Consider the following 21,468-nt stretch of genomic DNA (forward strand, 5'->3'; position numbering starts at 1 on the left):
TAGCATATCCTGCTATGTACCCCTCGTTCACTCCACACCAGTCATTGGCTTCAATTTGCTGTTCCCTCTCCTTGTAATGCTCTTTCTCCGGCATCTATTTGCTTAGTCCCTCATTGCTTCAAGTTTTGGCTCAAATATTGCCCACTGATGAAGCTTTCCCTGGACACACTATGTAAAATTGCATACTACCCTTTCTCTGGAGTCTTCCTATATAGACTCTTCCTTCCTGGCTCTACTTTCCATCCTTAATTTTTTTTTTTTTTTTTTCGCGGTACACGGGCCTCTCACTGTTGTGGCCTCTCCCGTTGTGGAGCACAGGCTCTGGACATGCAGGCCTAGCGGCCATGGCTCACGGGCCTAGCCGCTCCGCGGCATGTGGGATCCTCCCAGACCGGGGTACGAACCCGTGTCCCCTGCATCGGCAGGCAGACTCTCAACCACTGCGCCACCAGGGAAGCCCTCCATCCTTGATTTTTAACCAGCTTTCTTATTAACACCGATTCTATGTATTTTAGTTGTTGGTTTGTTCGTCATCTTTGGTCGGTAGGATGAAAGCTCCATTGAGGATGGGAATTTGGTTCATCGTGTCCACAGCCCCCAACTGCAACCCCCCAAACTGGAACAATGCTTGGGCCATTGTAGGCACTTGCCTAGACCTGGTCACTCCATGCTTTTGATCTTCCGTTTCTGGTTTATTGTGAGAGCTTCCCAAATGGCCTTACAAGATACCTCAATGAATATTATTTTCTTGGTGCAGCTTTTATGGTATTAGACAATAATTTAAAACTTTCAAAGTTTCCTGCTACATTAAGTCTAATTCTTGTTTAGTTTGCAAGCTCCCTTCTGAATACATCTTATAATCTAGATGTGTTTGTGGCTTTCAATACACTACTTTCACTGAAGCTCTTAGTCAGTTTTTTGTTATACTTGGTGTTCCTTTTTTCTCTTTCTCTCTCTCTCTCTCTCTTTCTTCTTTTCTTTTTTTACTTTTTTCCCCCGAACGGCTTCTTTTTCCAAAGTAAATGTAGTCTATTATTTCACTGCTCTTTCCTTGGAACACCCTTCCTCTTTTTCTTCATCTAATCAAACTTTAGCATTTTCAAAGCTCAGTGCAAGTACCATGTACTCCATTAACGTTTGTTGAATTAATCCAGATTCTATTCATCATTTCCTCTGAACTAGATATGTTAGAAATGTTAGCTTGGCATTTAATTTCATGCATGCCATAATGTATTCAATTTTTTCAAAAAAAACATTTGATGAGTGTCTACTCTTTAGTTAGATACTATTTTCTTCCAGAAAGTGTTCAGGGAAGATTAAAATATGTCATATATAGTGTGATAACATAAAAACAGAAAGATGGCTGCTCGTGAATCTGAATGTCTTCCAGGCCAGTGTGAAAAGTTAAGAATGCACTTATTTGAGTCTTCTCTCATCACATCATGTGGTTCAACTGAATTGACAATACCAGAGGTTTTTTAAAAAAATGTTTTCTTACTGAATGTCTTGGATTTTTTTTAAAAAAGTATAGAAAAGAAGTAGCGCTCATAACTTTCTCTATCCTCCCACCGCTTACACTATTCAAAACTCCCTCCTCAAAATGCGTACGGCTGGTGGTGATGTGTTTTACTGACCATTTTGGACTAGGACTGGGCTGCTACTTAGCTCTGGTTTTGGTTTCCTTGCGTCTTCTTACAGAGAGAGACATTGGAACCAGCTGGATCTCAAAACATTACCAAGCAAGCAAAATTTGAACCACTGCTATGGCCACAAATCTCCTGAAAGAGCTTCAACCTCTTTTCTCTTTACTGGTCCGTCTTCCTGAAGGCTATTTTGTAAGACGTAGGGACTTTTCAGCAGCATTTACTTAACAAATGTCTATTGATCACATACATGTGCCTGGTACTATGATAGGCTGTGATAGGCACTACAATAGTCTCTGAGGATGCTATCTTTCATTGGCTTATTCACTATTGAGACTGAGTCAATGGAAGGTGACTGTTGACTCACAAACTTGGAGATATAATTTACTAACATTTATAACAGCATTTCCTCTAGCCAGGTCGCACTGGTCTGTATTAAATGAAATCTGATTCGTTTATTTGAAACCCAAACTCATTTGCCGTCTTTGTCACCTCTGCTTGCACCTCACTTCAAATACCCCAAATTTAATTAGCAACTATTTTGGCACGTGTTTCTAGCTGTGGCAACCAGCTTTGTGCAGGTGCAAACTTTAGCATCTCATTTATAAGCCTAGATATATGTAGGATAATTTTCACCCCTTTTCAAGAGAATGTAATTGTAAATACACTAAAGTATTCTGTAGAAAATTCCTTATACATAGGCTGGGTCTGCTTTTCCTTTCCTTATCTCCAAGGTGAGCTACTCACTAAAAAATACCTTAAGAAATCTCTTTTAGAGCTTACAGTGTACCAAGCTCAACCTCAGCTAGGCTTTAGGGACATAAAAATATGAAAAATAAAATTCTTATCTTTAAGACACTTGATATGTGTTGATAGACATGAAAACAAGCAATTAAATATGGTAAAGATTTGCATAGGTGCTAAGACTTCTGGAAGAAAAGCTTCTGAAAAAAAGGAGAATCTGTAATTAAAACCTAGGATTAAGCTCAATAGTAAAAGAGGGGAACGTAAATTCTGCCAGAGGTAATTATATAATGGCACAGAGGCTTAATAAAGTATCTGCACAGAAGTAGAAGCAGTTTGGAGTATAAACTCCATGGGGAAATATCCAAGAAGGTGACGTTGCAGACACAGGTAGGGGTTGTGCAACAGAGAGACTTGAATGACTTGGTAAGGAAACTGTGACTCATTTTGCAGGTGATGAGAAGCCAGTAAAAATGGCAGCTGTTAAACTCCTTCGAGGCAAGGATTGTTTTGAGAATCTGGTTGAAGTTACTGTCTCCCTGTCCAAAAAACAGCAATCCACCAAAAATTTTTATTCCATTTATTGTGAATTACAGTGAGTCCCCTGAAACCTGTCTGTGGGTGTGTCTAAGCACACTCATGTTAAAATCTCTTGCACTAAAATATTTAAAGCATGAGAATAATAAAGCATGAGGATTTATTTTGAACTTTCTGGTAGCCATATGGAAAAAATGGATTTTTGAAGGACAAGTTTCTCTGTATGAATATCATCAAGGAAACTAATAATCCAAGCAAGTAAAGATGAACAGCACAATTATAGTAGTAGCATAAAGAAGAAGTGATAGAGTCAGGAAATCTCTTTAGGAAGAATAATTAACGAGGCTGGGATTGATTAGCTATGTGTAATATGAGGCAGGGTATGATGAAGATGAGTTTGCTTTGGACAAGTTCCCTTTGAGATGCTTATAGTTAATCCAAGTAAAATGTCCTGCAAGAATCTGGGTACACCAATCTTGAGCTGAGAACTCAAGATTTGAAAAAACTCACTGTAAATGTAGTTAAAACCATAAGAGTGGATGAGCTGATTCAGGGAGATGGTGCAGAGTGGGAAAAGAGTGTTCATACAAAGTACAGCTGAAAGTAAAATAAAAACAATATCAGAAAGTTTTCAACCGTATGTGGCAATTAGAAGGTCAGGTAGTCTTAGTCTAACCAGTCATCTCAGAATGGTAGGAGCACAAAGCAAATTAAAATAAGTTGAGGGAATGAAATTAGAACACTCCCTAACACCATATACAAAAATAAACTCAAAATAGATTAAAGACCTAAATGTAAGGCCAGACACTATAAAACTCTTAGAGGAAAACATAAGCAGAACACTCTATGACATAAATCACAGCAAGATCCTTTTTGACCCACCTCCTAGAGTAATGGAAATAAAACCAAAAATAAACAAATGGGACCTAATGAAACTTCAAAGCTTTTGCACAGCAAAGGAAACCATAAACAAGACCAAAAGACAACCCTCAGAATGGGAGAAAATATTTGCAAATGAAGCAACTGACAAAGGATTAATCTCCAAAATTTACAAGCAGCTCATGCAGCTCAATACCAAAAACACAAACAACCCAATCCAAAAATGGGCAGAAGACCTAAATAAACATTTTTCCAAAGAAGATAAACAGATTGCCAACAAACATATGAAAGGATGCCCAATATCACTAATCATTAGAGAAATGCAAATCAAAACTACCATGAGGTATCACCTCACACCAGTCAGAATGGCCATCATCAAAAAAATCTAGAAACAATAAATGCTGGAGAGGGTGTGGAGAAAAGGGAGCCCTCCTGCACTGTTGGTGGGAATGTAAATTGATACGGCCACTATGGAGAACAGTATGGAGGTTCCTTAAAAAACTAAAAATAGAACTACCATATGACCCAGCAATCCCACTACTGGACATATACCCTGAGAAAACCATAATTCAAAAAGAGTCATGTACCACAATGTTCATTGCAGCTCTATTTACAATAGCCAGGACATGGAAGCAACTTAAGTGTCCATCGACAGATGAATGGATAAAGAAGATGTGGCACATATATACTATGGGATATTCCTCAGCCATAAAAAGAAACGAAATTGAGTTATTTGTAGTGAGGTGGATGGACCTAGAGACTGTCATACAGAGTGAAGTAAGTCAGAAAGGGAAAAACAAATACCATATGCTAACACATATATATGGAATCTAGGGAAAAAAAAAAAGGTTCTGAAGAACCTAGGGGCAGGACAGGAATAAAAACGCAGACATAGAGAATGGTCTTGAGGACATGGGGAGGAGGAAGGGTAAGCTGGGACGAAGTGAGAGAGTGGCATGGACATGTATACACTACCAAATGTAAAATAGATAGCTAGTGGGAAGCAGCCGCATAGCACAGGGAGATCAGCTCAGTGCTTTGTGACTGACTAGAGGGGTGGGATAGGGAGGGTGGGAGGGAGATGCAAGAGGGAGGAGGTATGGGGATATATGTATATGTATAGCTGAGTCACTTTATTATAAAGCAGAAACTAACACAGCATTGTAAAGCAATTATACTCAAATAAAGATGTAAAAAATAAAATAAATAAGTTGAGGGGTGAATTAAAACTGTGGAAGTAAAGGCATTGGTGGAGAGTTAGTATCAAACATATAAAGAGCTTGTACAACTCAAAATCAAAAAAACAAACAACCGGATTTAAAAAGTGGGGAGAGGACCTGAATAGACTTTTTTTTCTTCAAAGAAGGCATGTAGATGGCCAACAGGCACATGAAAAGATGCTGAACATCATTAATTGTCAGGGAAATGCAAATCAAAACCACAATGAGACTTTACTTCACACCTGTCAGAATGGCTATTATCAGAAAGACAAAAAATAACAAGGGTTTGCAAGGATGTGAAGAAAAGGGAATCCTCATGCACTGTTGGTAGGAATTAAGTTGGTGTAGCTACCATGGAAAACAGTACGGGGGTTCCTCAAAAAATTAAAAATAGAGCTACCATATGATCCAGCAATTCCACTTCTGAGTATTTGTCTGAAAACAAAACAAAAACAAAAAGAATAACTCAAAAAACTATATGCAACCATATGTTCATTGCAGCATTATTTACAATAGCCAAGATATGGAAACAACCCAAGTGTCCATATGTGGAATCTAAAACACAAAGCAAAGGAACAAATAAAACAAAACAGAAACAGACTCATAGATACAGAGATCAAACTGGTGGTTGCTAGAGGGGAGGGGGGGGTGAGGGGCAGCCGAAATAGGTGAAAGAGATTAAGAGGCACCAACTTCCAGTTATAAAATAAGTAAGTCATGGGGGTGTAATGTGCAGCATAAGGAATATGGTCAATAATATTGTAATAACTTTGCATGGTGACAGATGATAACTAAACTTCTGGTGACCATTTCAGAATGTATACATAAATCACTGTGATGCACACCTGAAACTAATAGGATATTTTATGTTATACTTCAATTTTTTAAAAAGGCATTCAGGGATTTTTAGAATGTTTAGGGAGTTTGGCTCAAAGAAGAATAGACTAGAAAAAGCAACAGGTAGATGTTTTAGATAATTATGGGAGGCATTTGTTTTGTTTTGTTTTTTTAAGGCTGCAGCAGAAGTGAACTTGTTTCTATGCTGTGGGAAATGAGCAGTAGAGATAAACAGAATGAGTGGTGGTGAGTAAAAGAAATTAGGTCCAAGAGGCAGATGAGATGATGGGGCCCAAATCACCAGCCTGATGGATGGTCTAAGCCTTAGTCAGGGGAGAGGGTCTCATCCTCTGTGAATTGGAAAGGTGGTGAATATACAGGTCAGGGTGAAGATAATTCTGTTGGTGCTGTGTGACGGGGAGTGGGAAGTCCTTATTCCTGATTAGATAATTTCTCTGGATGACACAGAAGAGAGGTGATATTTTTGAAAAGACTTTGTAAGGAATGGAAGAAAGAAAAACAACCGAGAAGCCAAAGTTTAAAGTTGGAGACTATTGATTTATACTCATCAGTCCTAGAGTGTTCTGATTTTCACCAGCAGTTTTTAGCTGCACATGTGAATGAAAATGATGAGTTAACACAGGGTTCGGGTCTGGTTGGCAGTAATGACTTAAAGGACATGGGTGCATGGGAATTGAGGGGGCAGTAAGTCCCAGCTGAGGAGGGCAGGAAGGAAATCAGGAGAGGTGTGAAACCGGGAGAAAACCAAGGGAAAATGAAGATCTATGTTTGATTAAAGAGAAAGTGAGTTTGTGAAAGAGCCTACAGGAGGCGAGTTTGTTGTCAGAGAACAGGATATTGGATTTAAAGATTTCTGACAGAGCAAGTGAGGTATCTGTCCTTGGGTTAGGGAAGGTGAAATGGAAGGGAAGCTCTCCAGATTTGAGATGGAGGGACTTTGAAATTAGCAGGTAGATACACATGAACACAAAGATCATTCACGATAATAGTGACACTTGAGTTGAAGAAGAAAATATTGAACCTGATCAAAGTCTTCACAGGCAGAAAGAGAACAGGTTAATATTTATAATCCTGTGTTAGCTGAGGTTGAGGGCTTAGACAGCCTCCTTTGGAGAGGAGGTACTATAATATTCTTAGAGGAAAAAGGGATGTCATATTCTTAGACGAGAAATGGGCTTCAGTTATGGCAAGGAAGAGCAAGAAACATTTTGTTTAGCGGCTGAGAATATAGAAGAGTGTTTAATATGGAAGGGGAGTTTTAGAAAGCAAAGTGAAAATGTTTGAGAGTATGAGTATAACTCTTGAGGTGTAAAAAAAAAAAAAAAAGATTTAACTTTTATTAAGACCGTATTTCCCAGACTTGCCCACACAACTCTTGTTTACATAGTACCTATTAACCTCTTACAAAAGTAGTGCTATGTGGATTACAGCTTGGGAAACATTGGCAGAGCGCTCAAGGATAGCAGGGCTGAGAAGCATTCCTCAATGGAGTTGCTGCCAAGTCACGGTGAATTCAACTCTTAAGGTACCTGGAGGGCACTGTTCGGACAAAGATGAGCCGGCTTCAGGGCCACCCAATTTGTTGGTTGTTTTCATGGCCATTTGTCTTTTCAACTCAGCTAAATTGAGAACTCTGTGAAATCAAGGGCAGTAGCAATTTCTTCACATCTCCACAACATTTGGGTTATTATTGAGCATATTGATAAATACTAAGTAAGTATCTCTTTTTATTGAAGCTTGCAATGAGCAAAAAAAAAAAAAATTACAGCTTACTTTTGATTTCTCGTTTCATTCTGCCTTTGTTGGAGATTTATTTTCTGTTTAGGTTTTTAACCTAATGTTAAGTACCCAAAGGTGTTGGAGCTCATTGTTAATTTTTAATGATAATTTTTACTTACATGTTTAACTATCTTGTGTACCCACATACTTTCTTTCTTTGATAATTTTGATGAAAAAAGAATATTTCCCAATTATTAGAAGTAAACAAAATAAAAAGAAATAGTTGGGCAGATTTGGGAAGTATGTAGCTAAATCAGTCTCTTAAAAGTGATGCTGTTTTTTTAGAGTAAAAATTTAAAACTTAACTAAAAGTGTAAGATTTTTGACCCAAGAGTTTTATATGACTATCAGCAAGCTACTCTTGAGAATTATTTAATTAGCTTGTATAATACAGTAAATATGGTTTGTGTATAGAAGGTAATATGTAAGAATAAATGTATAATATATACAGAAATGGACAATATTTAATATTGTAAGACTAAAAATATAATGTACAATATTTATAATTATACAGAAGGTAAAGAGAGAGTCATGCATATATGTTATTGGATTCTGCTATAGCGATATAAAATAGTTGAAAATTTTGACTATTGAGCCTGGTACAGTTATGAATTGTATTTGAGTTTGTATTTTTGAAAATATTAATGGCATATGTCATGTTTTTATTAATACTCCCATGAGAGCACTCACCTCATGGGAGTTAAATACAAGAAAAAAGTAAGGGCACTGGTAGAAATTTCCAGTCTCTGGATTATTTGATATACTGTCCTCCAACATTAGCAGAGCTTATTCTGCTGCTCTTAGGTCAGAGTTCCAACATTTATTGATGAGCTCTACCTCCTTTGATACAGTGGTTTCACAGTATAATGTAAACCCAGACTAGTCTCTCTCTAGAGGTGAGGATATAGAAGCTCAGGAATCTATTGTCCTAAAAGTTCCCATGTAATCTGCCTCTCCTGAAGAAGACCCAGTGTCTATGAGAACCCTGGGCAGCCACACGTATCGAGAATCTTCACACCCCCTGTTGAGACGAATCTTGACCTGCAGGCCTTTAAGTGCAGGTTTGGTTGATTTGGAGAATTGTATTTGATAAACCTCTGTGCAGCCATGGGAACCCTGTCATGCCCCTCAACCCAGGAGTCAGGCAAGCACACTGTGTTGGATGCTTGCTTTTCTTCCAATCACTTCCCCATTGTAGTTTCCATGAAAACATTTGTCTATAAACCTTCCTCAGTGAGGCTAAGAAGAAAAGTAGATTCTATCTAGACTAATCTTTCCATGTATACAGGAGAAAAGAAGAAAGACTTTTCCTTAAAGCTTAGAAAAGCAAAAACACCGTATTACAAAGGTTTCGGTAAGGCTGTATTTCTACTTGGACGAAGCATGTCTGATTTTAGAGTTTAGAAGTTCATAGTCATGTTCTCAGTAGTATGTAGTTCACATTTCACTACTCAACCTTATTAGAGTTTCAATGACCACTGTTAATCATTTAGGCTTCAAGGAGACAACCTGGTGGAAAGGACAGAAGAGACCTCGCAAACACTTCATTCTCCAGATGAAATAATCCCAGATTTTTTGGGTAAGTTTTAAATCCAACAATAGATATTGTAATTTTAGCGGCACTTAAAGATTTTTTACAAAAGAAAACTAAACCAAACATCTTCCCCTGTGCCAAATCACTGTAGCTGCCAATCATACATCCACCACTTCTGCAGGCTGTGTGTCAGGAGGTTAAGGGCAAAGGAGAAGATGAAGCAAGAAGTGTGGGTCCTGAGGAGCAGCCTCTTAATGCCTGTGCCTGTTTAAGGTACAAACATGTCAACTCTACGTTGGCTGCCCCCAAAGTGTGTCACCAATTCCAACTTGGTTTTGGAACTTACATTGCCTACTCACATTCGCACATCATGGATCCCTTCAGTCTTCGGGGCAGAAATGTCAATATCAAACTTGATTTTCCTTCCTCTCTCTCAGCCCTATGTTAAATTGGTCTCAAATCATGTCACTGTCACCAAGCCAGTCTCATTTTCATTTTCCCTGAGACTGCCTAGTCTGTGCCCTTGTCCTCTTTCTCTAGCTAGTGTAAGAGCTCTGTAAATAGATTCTCCTTGTACTAACTCACCCGTTTTGGTTCATTATCTTTATAAAAATAAAGCTGCTATTTCTTTCCCATTTTCTATAGGACAGAATTCAAACTCGTTGGCGTAGCATATTAAGTTCCTGCCAGGGCACTTCAAAATGTTTGCAGAATAAATAAATAAGTACATGTAATGCCACTACAGTGACATCTAAGGTATATCACTGCTTCATCATTCAGTGTTCTAGCAGGGAGCAGTCGGTACATCCAATTGGAATAATTAGAAGAGAAACCATAGGAAAACATTTTCCTTACATCTGGATAGAGAAGGACATCTTAAACAAGATGCAAACGTTCCTAAACATTAAAAAATATTCAACTATAGAGTGTTGAGAATTCTTGTTCATCAAAAGATGCCAGAAAAAAGTGAGTTGACAAGCTACAAAATAGGAAACTATATTTGAATATATTTGTCACTGATCAAAGATTAATATTCAGAATATATAAAGTACATCTATAATTTAATAAAGAAAGGATCAGCAAACCAATAGAAAAATAAGCAACAGATATGAATAGACATTTCACGGAAGAGGAAACACAAATGGCCAATGAGCATATGAAAAATGTTTAGTAATCAAGGAAAAGCAAGTTAAGGCCACAGAGAGATGCTCTTTTACAACCTTTTATTTGACATTAATTAAGAAATCTGGCAAAATCAAGTGCTGGTGAAGATAGAGACAAAAAGAAACTCATACTCTACAGGTGGGGCATAAACAATTTTGGAAATAGTCTTCCATTATCCTAAAATCTGAGTAAAGCTCAGAATCTCCACTTCTGGATAAATATGTTAGAGAAGCAAGTCTCGTGAACCATGAAATGTACGCAAATTTGTTAGTATGCTGGTGGACACTAAGATGGATAGATTATAAAATTGTTACACTGTAGGAAGCTGAATGCATTTCAGCTGCACACATAGAATGGATGAAATCAGTGATGTGCTGGTAAATGTGAACAACTGTTTCTTTGAAAAAGAAGGCCCTGGTTTGTAGAGATTGACGGCTTCCATAATCTAAATATAACATAATATAAATGCTGATTTCAAGCAACTGATCCGAAATGGCAGTTGGGTCTTCCAATCTGGTATGAGTAGGTTGCAGCTCACAACTGAATGAGTCTTAAAAGCATAATATTTGTAAAAAGAAAAAGTTGTAAAAATATGTATCTCAATAAAATAAAATGTTTTTATAAAAAAAAGCATAATGTTGATTGAACAAAAGCAAGTCATAGAATGTCATTTTTTTAAAGCTCAAAACTAGCAAATCTAAATAGTATATTCTTTAGGAAAACATACATTAAGTGATACAATTATATTGAAAAAAGGGAATGAAAGACTCGAAATGGTGGTTATTCTTAGGGGTTAGGGGAAGCAAGCAGATGGGATTAGGAAGGAGCTCACAGGTATATGAAGGTTATTGGAAATGTTTTAATTCTTAAGTTAGGTGGTGGGTTTGGGGTGTTTATTTTATCACTGTGCTTTGTAACTTAAATGTACTATTTTTTTATTATACATGTATATTTTATATGTACTTTTTTATATATCAAATATTAAGAACATTATAAATAAGAGTTAAAAAATAAAGTGTTGTGGGAACATAAACCAATGCCAGTGTAGCACAATACTAAACAAAGGTAATAGTTTCAATATACTCAAATCTCTCATAGTACTGATGAGATGAAACACTCTCAGGACAAACCTTTAACCCTGCCAGTGAAAGGTGAGCAGTGTGTCATAATTCCCCGACCGGAGATAGAACCCACTCCCCCTGTATTGGAAGGCAGAGTCTTAACCACTGGACCACTGGGGAAGTCCCCAACCCCTAATTGTTTTTGAATTACTCCTTGTGTGTTTATTCTTCTTACCTCAGTTGGATTATATGCTTCTTGAGGGTTTCTTGTGTTCTCCACCATGCTCAATATAAAACTAGATACAAAAAATAAATAAAATAAAATTCAAAAAAAAAGGAGATACAAAACAGGTATTAACTACAGGCCCATTATGTATATACTTCTTAATTCTATCAAAACTGCTCCAATCCACTGATCTACAGATAATATATCCTTCAACAATCATGTTTACATAATAACTGAGTATTGTTAGGATTTAAATTTTTAGAAAATTAAACAAGGCATCAGTAATGTGTTGATTATACTTACTTGCATTCACTGGGAGAAAAGGTATTCATTAAGTTTAAGCTCCTTTCTTGAACTTCTTATATCCTGCATTCTTCACATTCAGATATTAGAGACCTAATCAACGAATTCCAAAATATGCTTTCTGATTCAGTACATTCTTTTCTACTGAAGTTAGTCAAATCACTAGATCCAAAGAGTGCTAATGTGATTTTTATGTTAAATATGCATCCACACTGAGCTTGGCTTAACAAACGTAAATATTTCTATGAACAGGTATAATTTTGTACTTAACAAAAACCTGTTATGACACAAACAGCAACAGTACAAATAATGACAGGAAGACATTAAGTGAAGTTAAACAGCGACAAACCCTACAGGTCTCCAGGTTCTTAACAGCACACCCAATCAACCACAGGGGCTAAGTTTTTAGTCCAAGTGCTGCCAGAAACTTAGATTTTGACAAAAGTACTTTATCTTTCGATGCTTCAGTTTCTTCTCTCAAATGAGGAGATAAACTCTCTAACATTTGACAAATTTAGAGACTCATTTTCCCCTCCATGTTATTAAAGAAAGCTCAAAGAATTCATTGCTTGCATTTTGAAAATCATTTATACTTAGAAGAAATTGCTCTGGAATGGACAGGGCAAAATAGTTTATGCATATGCACCCACCAGTAGTTGGTAATAAGCAAAGTACTCAGAACACTTAAAAAAAATGGAGTGTACCCCTCCCAGCCTTAAACACTAAGGTTTTATTTCATGATGTTTATTGTCCCTACTAACTTGTTAGATTAATATTCTATCACTAGATTTGGGCTATTTAAGGGTCCTTTCAACTTAACTTTTAATGCAGTCAGGTATGTAAGTTCACAAATATTCTGGTGCACTTCACAGTTGTCCCTTTTCACTGTAGATCTCACTGGATATGGCACCAATAACCAGGAAGACTCCAACCAAAACAAGAACAGAACAAAATGTAAAACCATATAAAGTTACCAATACCTTCCCTTTATAAATGTTAATTTTTATTAAAAAAATCAATACTGTAAAGGTGTTCAAATAAATTCCAAGAGAGAAAGAGTCATAGAAAATTTTCTCGCTCAACTTGTTTTGAAAGCACCTAGCTGAGAGCCTGGCATATAGTTTTTTTTAATAAATGAATATACAAATATACAAATAAATGGATGAATGAATTGATTAATGTACATATGCATAAAAAACAAATGCAATGACAATATCTCTTTAAAACCATTAACTGCTCACCGAGAGGAACTTGAGAACTCACTTATTATATAGTATTTCTAACTATAAAAAACCTAGCAAATCCACGAGAGTGCGTTTTCTTCTGTAAATGAAATAATTTGCTTTATAATGTAGAATAGAACATTTTAATATTACTTATGTCAATATTCTACACAAATAAAAATTTCAGCACAGAAATAAAATAGAAAAAATACTAAGTGAATGCTGAAATTACAGGAATATTTGCTCACAGTTCTGCAGAATATAATTCAGTCCTGGAGGACTTGAATTATGCTAACTTATACATTCTAATGTAAAGAATCTATCTAGTGTCATATTTACAAAGGGGTTTTAATAGATAGGGGTTCAAGCTTCCTTCATTAATAGATTAATATTTTTAACTTGATATAATTCTCATTTATCCTGATTTTATTTTTCTTTTTGAATATAAAATTCTAAATTATCTGAGATAGAGAGAGCTCCATGATTCAAAAGCTATGCTTATGGATTTGTGCTAAGCTTTCCATTGTCTCTCTGGTCTTGAGTGGCCATCAAGGGCTTGGAGGATTTAATGCTCTGATTTTCTTCCCAGAGCACACATTTTATGCAACAGGAAAAAAATCTGTCTCCATATGTATGTGAATCTGAAGAAAGTCTTCTTTAGGGAGGCATATGGCTCTTTAAAATTAATAAATATAAGAAATCAATTCTTAAAGTTTTCAGTGGTTTAGAATACCTTCCTCTTAACTGATGTTTTTATTTGAATGGAAGGTATTAAAATGCAGACTGTTTCTAGATGCTCCATGTATCTGTCTTTATTGAAGAATTCTTTATAGCCTGTAGAAATCTTTGTTATAATTAATTTAATTCAGCAGACATATGGAAAGTGTTGCCATCATTTTATTCACATATTTGAAAGTTGCTACCCACCCACTCATCAATCTAGTCAAGTGAATAATTACAACTTTTTGCTTGATACATTAAATGTAAAAGCCTACCACCATTTAATAATATGTACTTTTCTCCAAACTTTTCAGAATTTTTCATCCCATTTAAAAGAGAGAACACAAATTGATACCTAAATAGTGTAGCAAAAAAAAAGTTGATGGATAAAACAAATACAAAATTACAAGACAGAAAAAGGACATTAACGTTCCAACAATTAGCTAACTAATATGCCAAAAGGAGTGTTGCTCTGAGATGACCGCAGCTCTTGCACCTTCCTCACTGCACTGTGCCCTTTTAAATTAGAAATACGTTTTCATACATTGTCTTTAAGCTAAATAAATAACATTCTACACCCTATTTTAAATCACAAACACTATGATTTTTCAAAAACTGGTTCAGTCACTTTAATATCCTTCTCGTAATAGGTTTGTATATCAGAGAGTTAGTAAGCAATATGTGACTCTAGTTTATTCATTCTTTTTGTGAAAATAGATTCTTTAGCTGGAACTGAAGAAGCACTGATGGAAGAGGGTGAAGAATTTGAGAAAGCATCTAGATTAACAGGACCTGTAAGTATATTCATTTACTTATTTTTATCTCTAAAACTAATGTATATCACTAATAGGAACATCTAAAGGGAATAGGAAACAATATTATTCAAACTAAAGAGTATTTTAAAACATGCATCCAGTATATTCCACAGAGTCATGCAGTTCCTTGTATGAGTAGGTGGCCAGCTTGATTACAGGTACCCAGCAAAACTGGACTGAGCTCTTTCAGCAATTGAGGAATAAGATTTGAAGGAGATGGGAAAATCTAATTTCTGGTATTATTAACTTTTTGCTTGTGCACATGAACATTCTAAAAGATTATGAGCTGCCATCTTAAACTTCACTAAGTGTATATACAGCTTGATAGAAAAATAAGTTCCTTGCATATCCTGAAAGTTTACATATAACTTAAGCATGGTATTATTAGTTGTGAAGTCCTTGTGATATTTTGCTTAAACTATATCTCTTCCATAGAGTATGTTGGGAGGAAACCATTAGGTTTAAGATTTTTCAATGCAATTTAATGTTAAAAGGATAAACACAGAAAAAACTGAAATCTACATTTAAATTCTAAATATAAAGTTTGTAAAAGATTCTGAGTTGCTCTAAAAATGGCTATGCAATCATGCATTATCCTAGACTTAATATTTAGACTGGGTTAATATACTACAATATTCTCTGCATTCATTTGTTAGGGCTGCTGTAACACCACACAGACTGGGTGGCTTAGACAGCAGAAATGTATTGTCTCACTGTCCTGGAGGCAAGTGTCAGCAGGGTTGGTTTCTTCTGAGGCCTTTCTCCTTGGCTTACAGACAGCGCCTTCTCTCTGTGTCTCTGTCTTTGCATGTTCTTCCCTCTGTAAAACGTCTGTGTCCTAATCTCCTCTCCTTATAAATACACCAGTCGTTTTGTATTGGGACCCATCCCAATGATCTCATTTAACTTAATTACCTCCTTAAAAATCCTATTTCCTATTAGTACACGTTCTGAAGTGCAGAATGTGTACTAGTCCTATTTAGTACACATTCTGAAGTACTAAAGGTTAGAACTTCAACATGAATTTTGGGGGAACACAATTTAGTCCATAACATTCTCTGATGAGATTACATTATTTGGAACATTATTTGGATCACAGGATTTGGTTGAGGGTACCACATTTTTCAATGGATTTCATAATAAAATTAATTTTACAATTACTGATGAAATTAATGTATCTTTGTTCATTTGTGTGCTTCTCATTGAAGCTTCCAGGCCTTATTTAAAATTTCTAATTTCTCTATTTTTCTATGTAGCACTTCTCAGCTTCTACTATACTATATGATTTACTTATTTATTGTCTGTCTCCTCCCACATAATATAAGGTCTATGAGGACAAGCATTTTTTGTGCAGTTTTTTCGCTTCTGTATTCGTAGAAGAGTGCCTATATATAGTAGGCACTATATACCTATTATACAACAGAATAGTTATATGTTGAATAAGAGAAATTATTTAGCAATAATTTCTTACCATGAGATGAAAAATATCTTACTTTCACTTATAAAATAATAGAAACTTAGAAATAGGAAGAAGCATGGTGGTCATCTAGTTCGGGATTTCTTCTCCCTTACCTCAGTATTCTGGCCTCCTATGCCACTTTCACCCAATGCAAGAACATCCATTTTATAGATAAGGAGATGGAAAGTCAGAGAAGTTTAGTAACTGGACCAAGATCCCAAAGCTAAAAAAAGCAGTGAGGTCAGACTCTACTCAATGCTCTGTGACGAACTAAATGGAAAGGAAATCTAAAAAGAGAAGGGTTATATGTATACAAATAGCTGATTCACTTTGCTGTACAGCAGAAACTAATATAACATTGTAAAGCAATGTTTTTTTCCAATAAACCAGTGAGGTCACGGGCTTCCCTGGTGGCGCAGTGGTTGAGAGTCCGCCTGCCGATGCAGGGGACACGGGTTCGTGCCCCAGTCCGGGAGGATCCCATGTGCCGCAAGGCGGCTGGGCCCGTGAGCCATGGCCGCTGAGCCTGCGCGTCCAGAGCCTGTGCTCCGCAACGGGAGAGGCCACAACAGTGAGAGGCCCGCATACCGCAAAAAAGAAATTTTTTTTAATTAAATAAATAAATAAAACAGTGAGGTCAGGAGTTGAGCACTAGTCTCCCTTCTACTGCACATTCTTGACAGTTCTAGTGCCTTCCTGTTTCTTTTATAAACAGATTATTCCTATTTGTTAGACATTTTCTTATATTTCTCACAATCACGTGTAACCATTGGTCTTAGTTCTACTCCTGAGGTAATAGTCCTTTTTCCACTGAACCGACCTCCAGATAGTAGAAGCTGTTAGTATGTCCCATCTGACACTTTTTCTCAGCCAAAACACAATCTGTTCTTTCAACCAATTCTGACATTGTGTAGTTTTCAAAGATTTCATTTTCCTCTGGATGCTTTCTCTGAACAGATTCTTGCTTGCCAAGTCCCCTGTAAAGTGTGGGTTATGCCACAACCAAACGCAGGGTTTCAAATAATGTTCCCACATCATAGAGTGTAACTGAGTGTGCATTGATACAAATATTATATTCGGATTGTAATCTGGGTCTTTGTTCACTTTTTTTGAGGAACTTTCTGACATTTATAAACTTCAGTATGTCTTCATAATCTCATGATGATACAAGCATGTCATCCTTCAGTTTGGGATAATCTGTCATTCATCACTTTTTGCAAAGATGTTTTTCATCATCTGTGAATTCCACCAAAGCCTTATTCATATCTCAAAAGATACCATTAAATTTTTCTTGTAATAATGTTCTAAAATCAAGATTTATCCTGTCCATAGTATTTAGCTTACTTAATAATACCTAGTAACCCAAAGAGAAAATAGTTTTTTTGGTCAAACTCCTGAGTGATTTCAAACTGACCTTTGGAAAGTTTTGCTTTCTTTTCACAGTGCTCACATAGTGTTTTTCTAATGCAGAAATTTGTCCTAAGCCAATTTAACTTTTCATTTATCACATTCATTAGATTTTGAATTCTTAAAAATTCTGTAATTCCGTTTAAAGTCAAATGTAAATTTAAACATTTAATTTAGGGGTAAGTATGTGGAATATAAACAATAAATGGATAAATAAATTAATATCAGGACCTTGACCATAGTTTCTCGATGGTAGCTGCTTTTATTATGAAGAAAGCATGGATTTAAAAAATTATGTCAGATTGATGATATTTTAGATGGAAATTCCCTAAATAATATTTCTTACAATTGTATTTTTGGTAAATCAAGAAGAAAATTGTGGCTTTATCTAAATATTAATGGAGAATTGGAGCAAAGCAGAACTTTTTTTTCCCTTTATTACCATAAGAAGTACAAAATACTTCAAAGCAAATTTTGAGTCATTTCCTGCAAAAATATAAACATGCCACAAATGTTGAAAACCATTTAGAGTAGTTTCAACACATGCTGTCTCTATTTGCTAACTTTCCATGTTGGGTATTGGATATTAATAAGTGGGTAACAGACTCTTGGAAACGTTTTTTCCCCAGTGGCTTAAGCGGTGTATAAAATATTTTGTGAATATTTGAGTGAGGTAAAAGCAATATTTAGATTTACATTTTTATCCTCCCCCAAATAAGCAAATCATTCTTTTGGAATTTCCTCTCTCCCTCCTCCTTTTCTGTTCTGGAATGTCTCAGCATATCTACACCTTGTGAAGATTAAAGCTGGATTTGTCAGATAAATCTATTCACTAAAAATGAAACAACAAAAAGGAAGTCTTAGGAAGAAAATACAAAGCAGCAGATGATTATGACCTTTTAGTTCATAAATAGAGTACATAAACTTTTTTAGATCAATGATCCATAAAGACTTACTATCAATGATTTTTAAAATTTCACAGTTCCTCTAGTTTCTTAATCTTGGAAATTCTATTTTGTTTTGAAAGTATTAAACAAGTATGTGAGCATAATGGGAAGATGAAAAGATAATTAAGAAAGATACTTAGCATTCAATATCTTACTGTTTTTCTTTTTCCTTTGTAAGTCTCATTTATTTTATTCATTGGTCAATACTGACCAGCCCATCATAAGCTGACTCCTATAAGACTTTATGTAACTGGTCATCATTTCTTAGTTAAAGCAGAAGGAAAATTAAAAGAAGGACTCTTGTAGGGAAAGATTTCCTAAAATTCCTAGGAGTTACTAAAAGTTATATTTTTAGTACATTTTCCTTCTGAAGAGTCTTATCTGTCTGAGAAGATGGGTAAAACTAACTAGAATGATGGTAGTAGTAATGATAATGATATCACATATGTGTATAGCACTTTTTAATTGTTAAGCATTTTCACATGCTCAATATCAGTCGTCTCTGAATTTCGCAAGTCCTATGACTTATCACTTAGATTTGACAACCCTTCTGTGATATATTCATATTTCCCAGTGTGCCCAAACTCTCACAGAACTTGTCAGTGTCCATACAATTATTAAGGCACTGGAGCCACTATTAAACAGCAGATGTAATGTAGAAAGAATAAAGTTAGGCCACTATCAGTAGCCAATATTAAAGATAGGATTATTTGTTAGATTAAGTTGATAGTGAAAAAGTGAAGTTTGAGGGACTAAATCATGAGACAGGTAAATTTTTATGAGAGCAAGTGATCATTAAATCTGGAGCATAAAAGACTACTAATCTTGCTTGTGTCCTTGACAATAGGAGTATGAGAAACCAGAGCAACATGACAAGAAGGGGATCTTAAAATTCAGAGGGTACTCAGAAGGAAAGGAAACAGGAAAATAATACATGTCTCAGAAAAGATTCCTTCGGCAAACTTGATGCAAAAGTTAGACTCAGGTGATTACAGAATCATCTTAGTAAAGTAGACGTCTACTTAGCTGGATTAGGGGTAAACTTTGATTACTTTTAAGCTTGACTTGGCAATATTAATTGTGCTTTCTGAATTAGTAAATAAACAAACCATGTTTTAAATTGATGTTCCAGGGACAAGTGATAGCTTTTTTTTTTTCCCCCACTCTTCAGTGATTCTTTCTATTTCTACTCACAAGTTAGCAAGGTGTGGACCTAATTGTCTGGAGTTGGAATTTCCCACACATACTGCATTTTCTCAAGACCCCATGGATATAAACTTAAAAAAGAGTAAATTTGGGTTAGATATAATATTCTTTTGATAACAACTGTAATTGAAAGACATGAAGATAAAGAAACACTTATGTGCATAATTCCAGTAATATACAACTGATGTAGAAATTCAGAAAAGAGTTTTGATAAGAAAGGCATTGTTTATAAGTGAATTTCTTTTTATTGGGTCGAATTAGGTAAATTGATTTTGCTAATTTAAAAATTTTATTCAGCCAATGAAATAGGTCAGCAAAGAGTTCCACCTGTATTTCTATTCCCTGTCGGATTGTTAATTAGTACAGTGGAATCCTCTAGTAACAAATCCGGGGTGCTCTTGGGAATTGTGTTAGAAGAAGAATTCCACTACACTCAATGATCACTTATTGCTGAGACTAAAGGAAAATTTTGAAATCTGCTGAAATCATATGACTTTTACAATATGTAGGTTGCACAAATGCCTTTTACAATAGGTAGGTTGCACAAATGCCTTGTATTTCCTTGGAGATTCATTATTTTCTACCACTTCTTCTTTCCCAGATTGTTACCTCTTCTCTCATAAGGCATGCCATAAAAAGATTACATTTAAAAAAATTAAAATTACCTATGTATAAAAAAAATAAGGTACAAGGATATATTGTACAGCACAGGGAATATAGTCAATATTTTATCATAACTTTAAATGGAGTATAACCTATAAAAATATTAAAACTCTGTGTTGTACACTTGAAACTAAGGTGATATTGTAAATCAACTATACTTTAATAAAAATAAGATATAAAAAAATAAGATAAAAAATTACAAAATTATCACTTAGACTTGACAAGCATTAAAACAATTGTCCCCATGGCTTACCAGTATAAAATATGGGTATGAATTTTTAGTGGACTTTTAGACTATTTCTTTAACTATGAATTTTGATACTTCTACTTTCCACCTTGTTTCTTACTGATAGTGTTCCTCCCTACAAACAACCCCTGCCGTGAAAATTATGTCTGTTTCATCATCTTCACAACTTGACATTTTAAATGTTTTCAGTAAAACATCTTCAAAATTCTTTTTCATACTCAAGTATAATTTTATGATGAGTAAATTGTTGTACATATTTTATACAGTTTGTAATTCTATGTAAATTGATTTAAATAGCTGGTCAGTGGAAGAAATGTTGAATGTACAGGTTAATGAACAAGCTGCAATTTTTTCTTGCATTATATACCTAGCATGGAAAATAGGATCACAGCTAGCATTTATGAAATTAAGACTAAACATATTTCAATTTGTACTCTTGCAAAATAAAAAAAGAAAGAAATTAATGTTCATTATCATCTCACCAAGTAGAAATAATAAATTATGGTGGATTTCATCCCTTGAAATACAGTGTTGACAAATTGCTGGCAGCTAATTGTAGTAATGGATTATCTGCTAAAGAATAGCAATTGGTACACATTTTGCTCAACCCTAAAGGTTTTTACTGTTTCATTTTCCTTCTATCCTGTAGAATTTTGCTTGGCTTTTGTCACTCACAGATCTAGGATGCCAATAAATTGCTTAAAACCAAGTACTATAGTCGGCAAGTTATCTAACCAAATTTTGGAATCTACTGGGATTTTTCCATTTGACATTTCAGGTCTGTTGATTTCTAACACACTGATGGTGGAAATATTTGCCTAAACCTATGCTAT

The 21,468-nt window shown here is 35.4% G+C and overlaps 1 protein-coding gene across 1 annotated transcript in view; it reads left to right on the top strand.

Annotated features, from left to right (window-relative positions):
- The window catches only part of C17H8orf34 (chromosome 17 C8orf34 homolog), a 331,481-nt gene that overhangs the window by 242,253 nt on the left and 67,760 nt on the right, over positions 1-21,468 (top strand). Inside the window, 2 exon segments of the mRNA XM_033437548.2 lie at positions 9,154-9,239; positions 14,609-14,685. Coding sequence (XP_033293439.2) covers positions 9,154-9,239; positions 14,609-14,685 — 163 coding nt within the window.

Source organism: Orcinus orca, chromosome 17, assembly GCF_937001465.1.
Source record: "Orcinus orca chromosome 17, mOrcOrc1.1, whole genome shotgun sequence".
NCBI lineage: Eukaryota > Metazoa > Chordata > Mammalia > Artiodactyla > Delphinidae > Orcinus > Orcinus orca.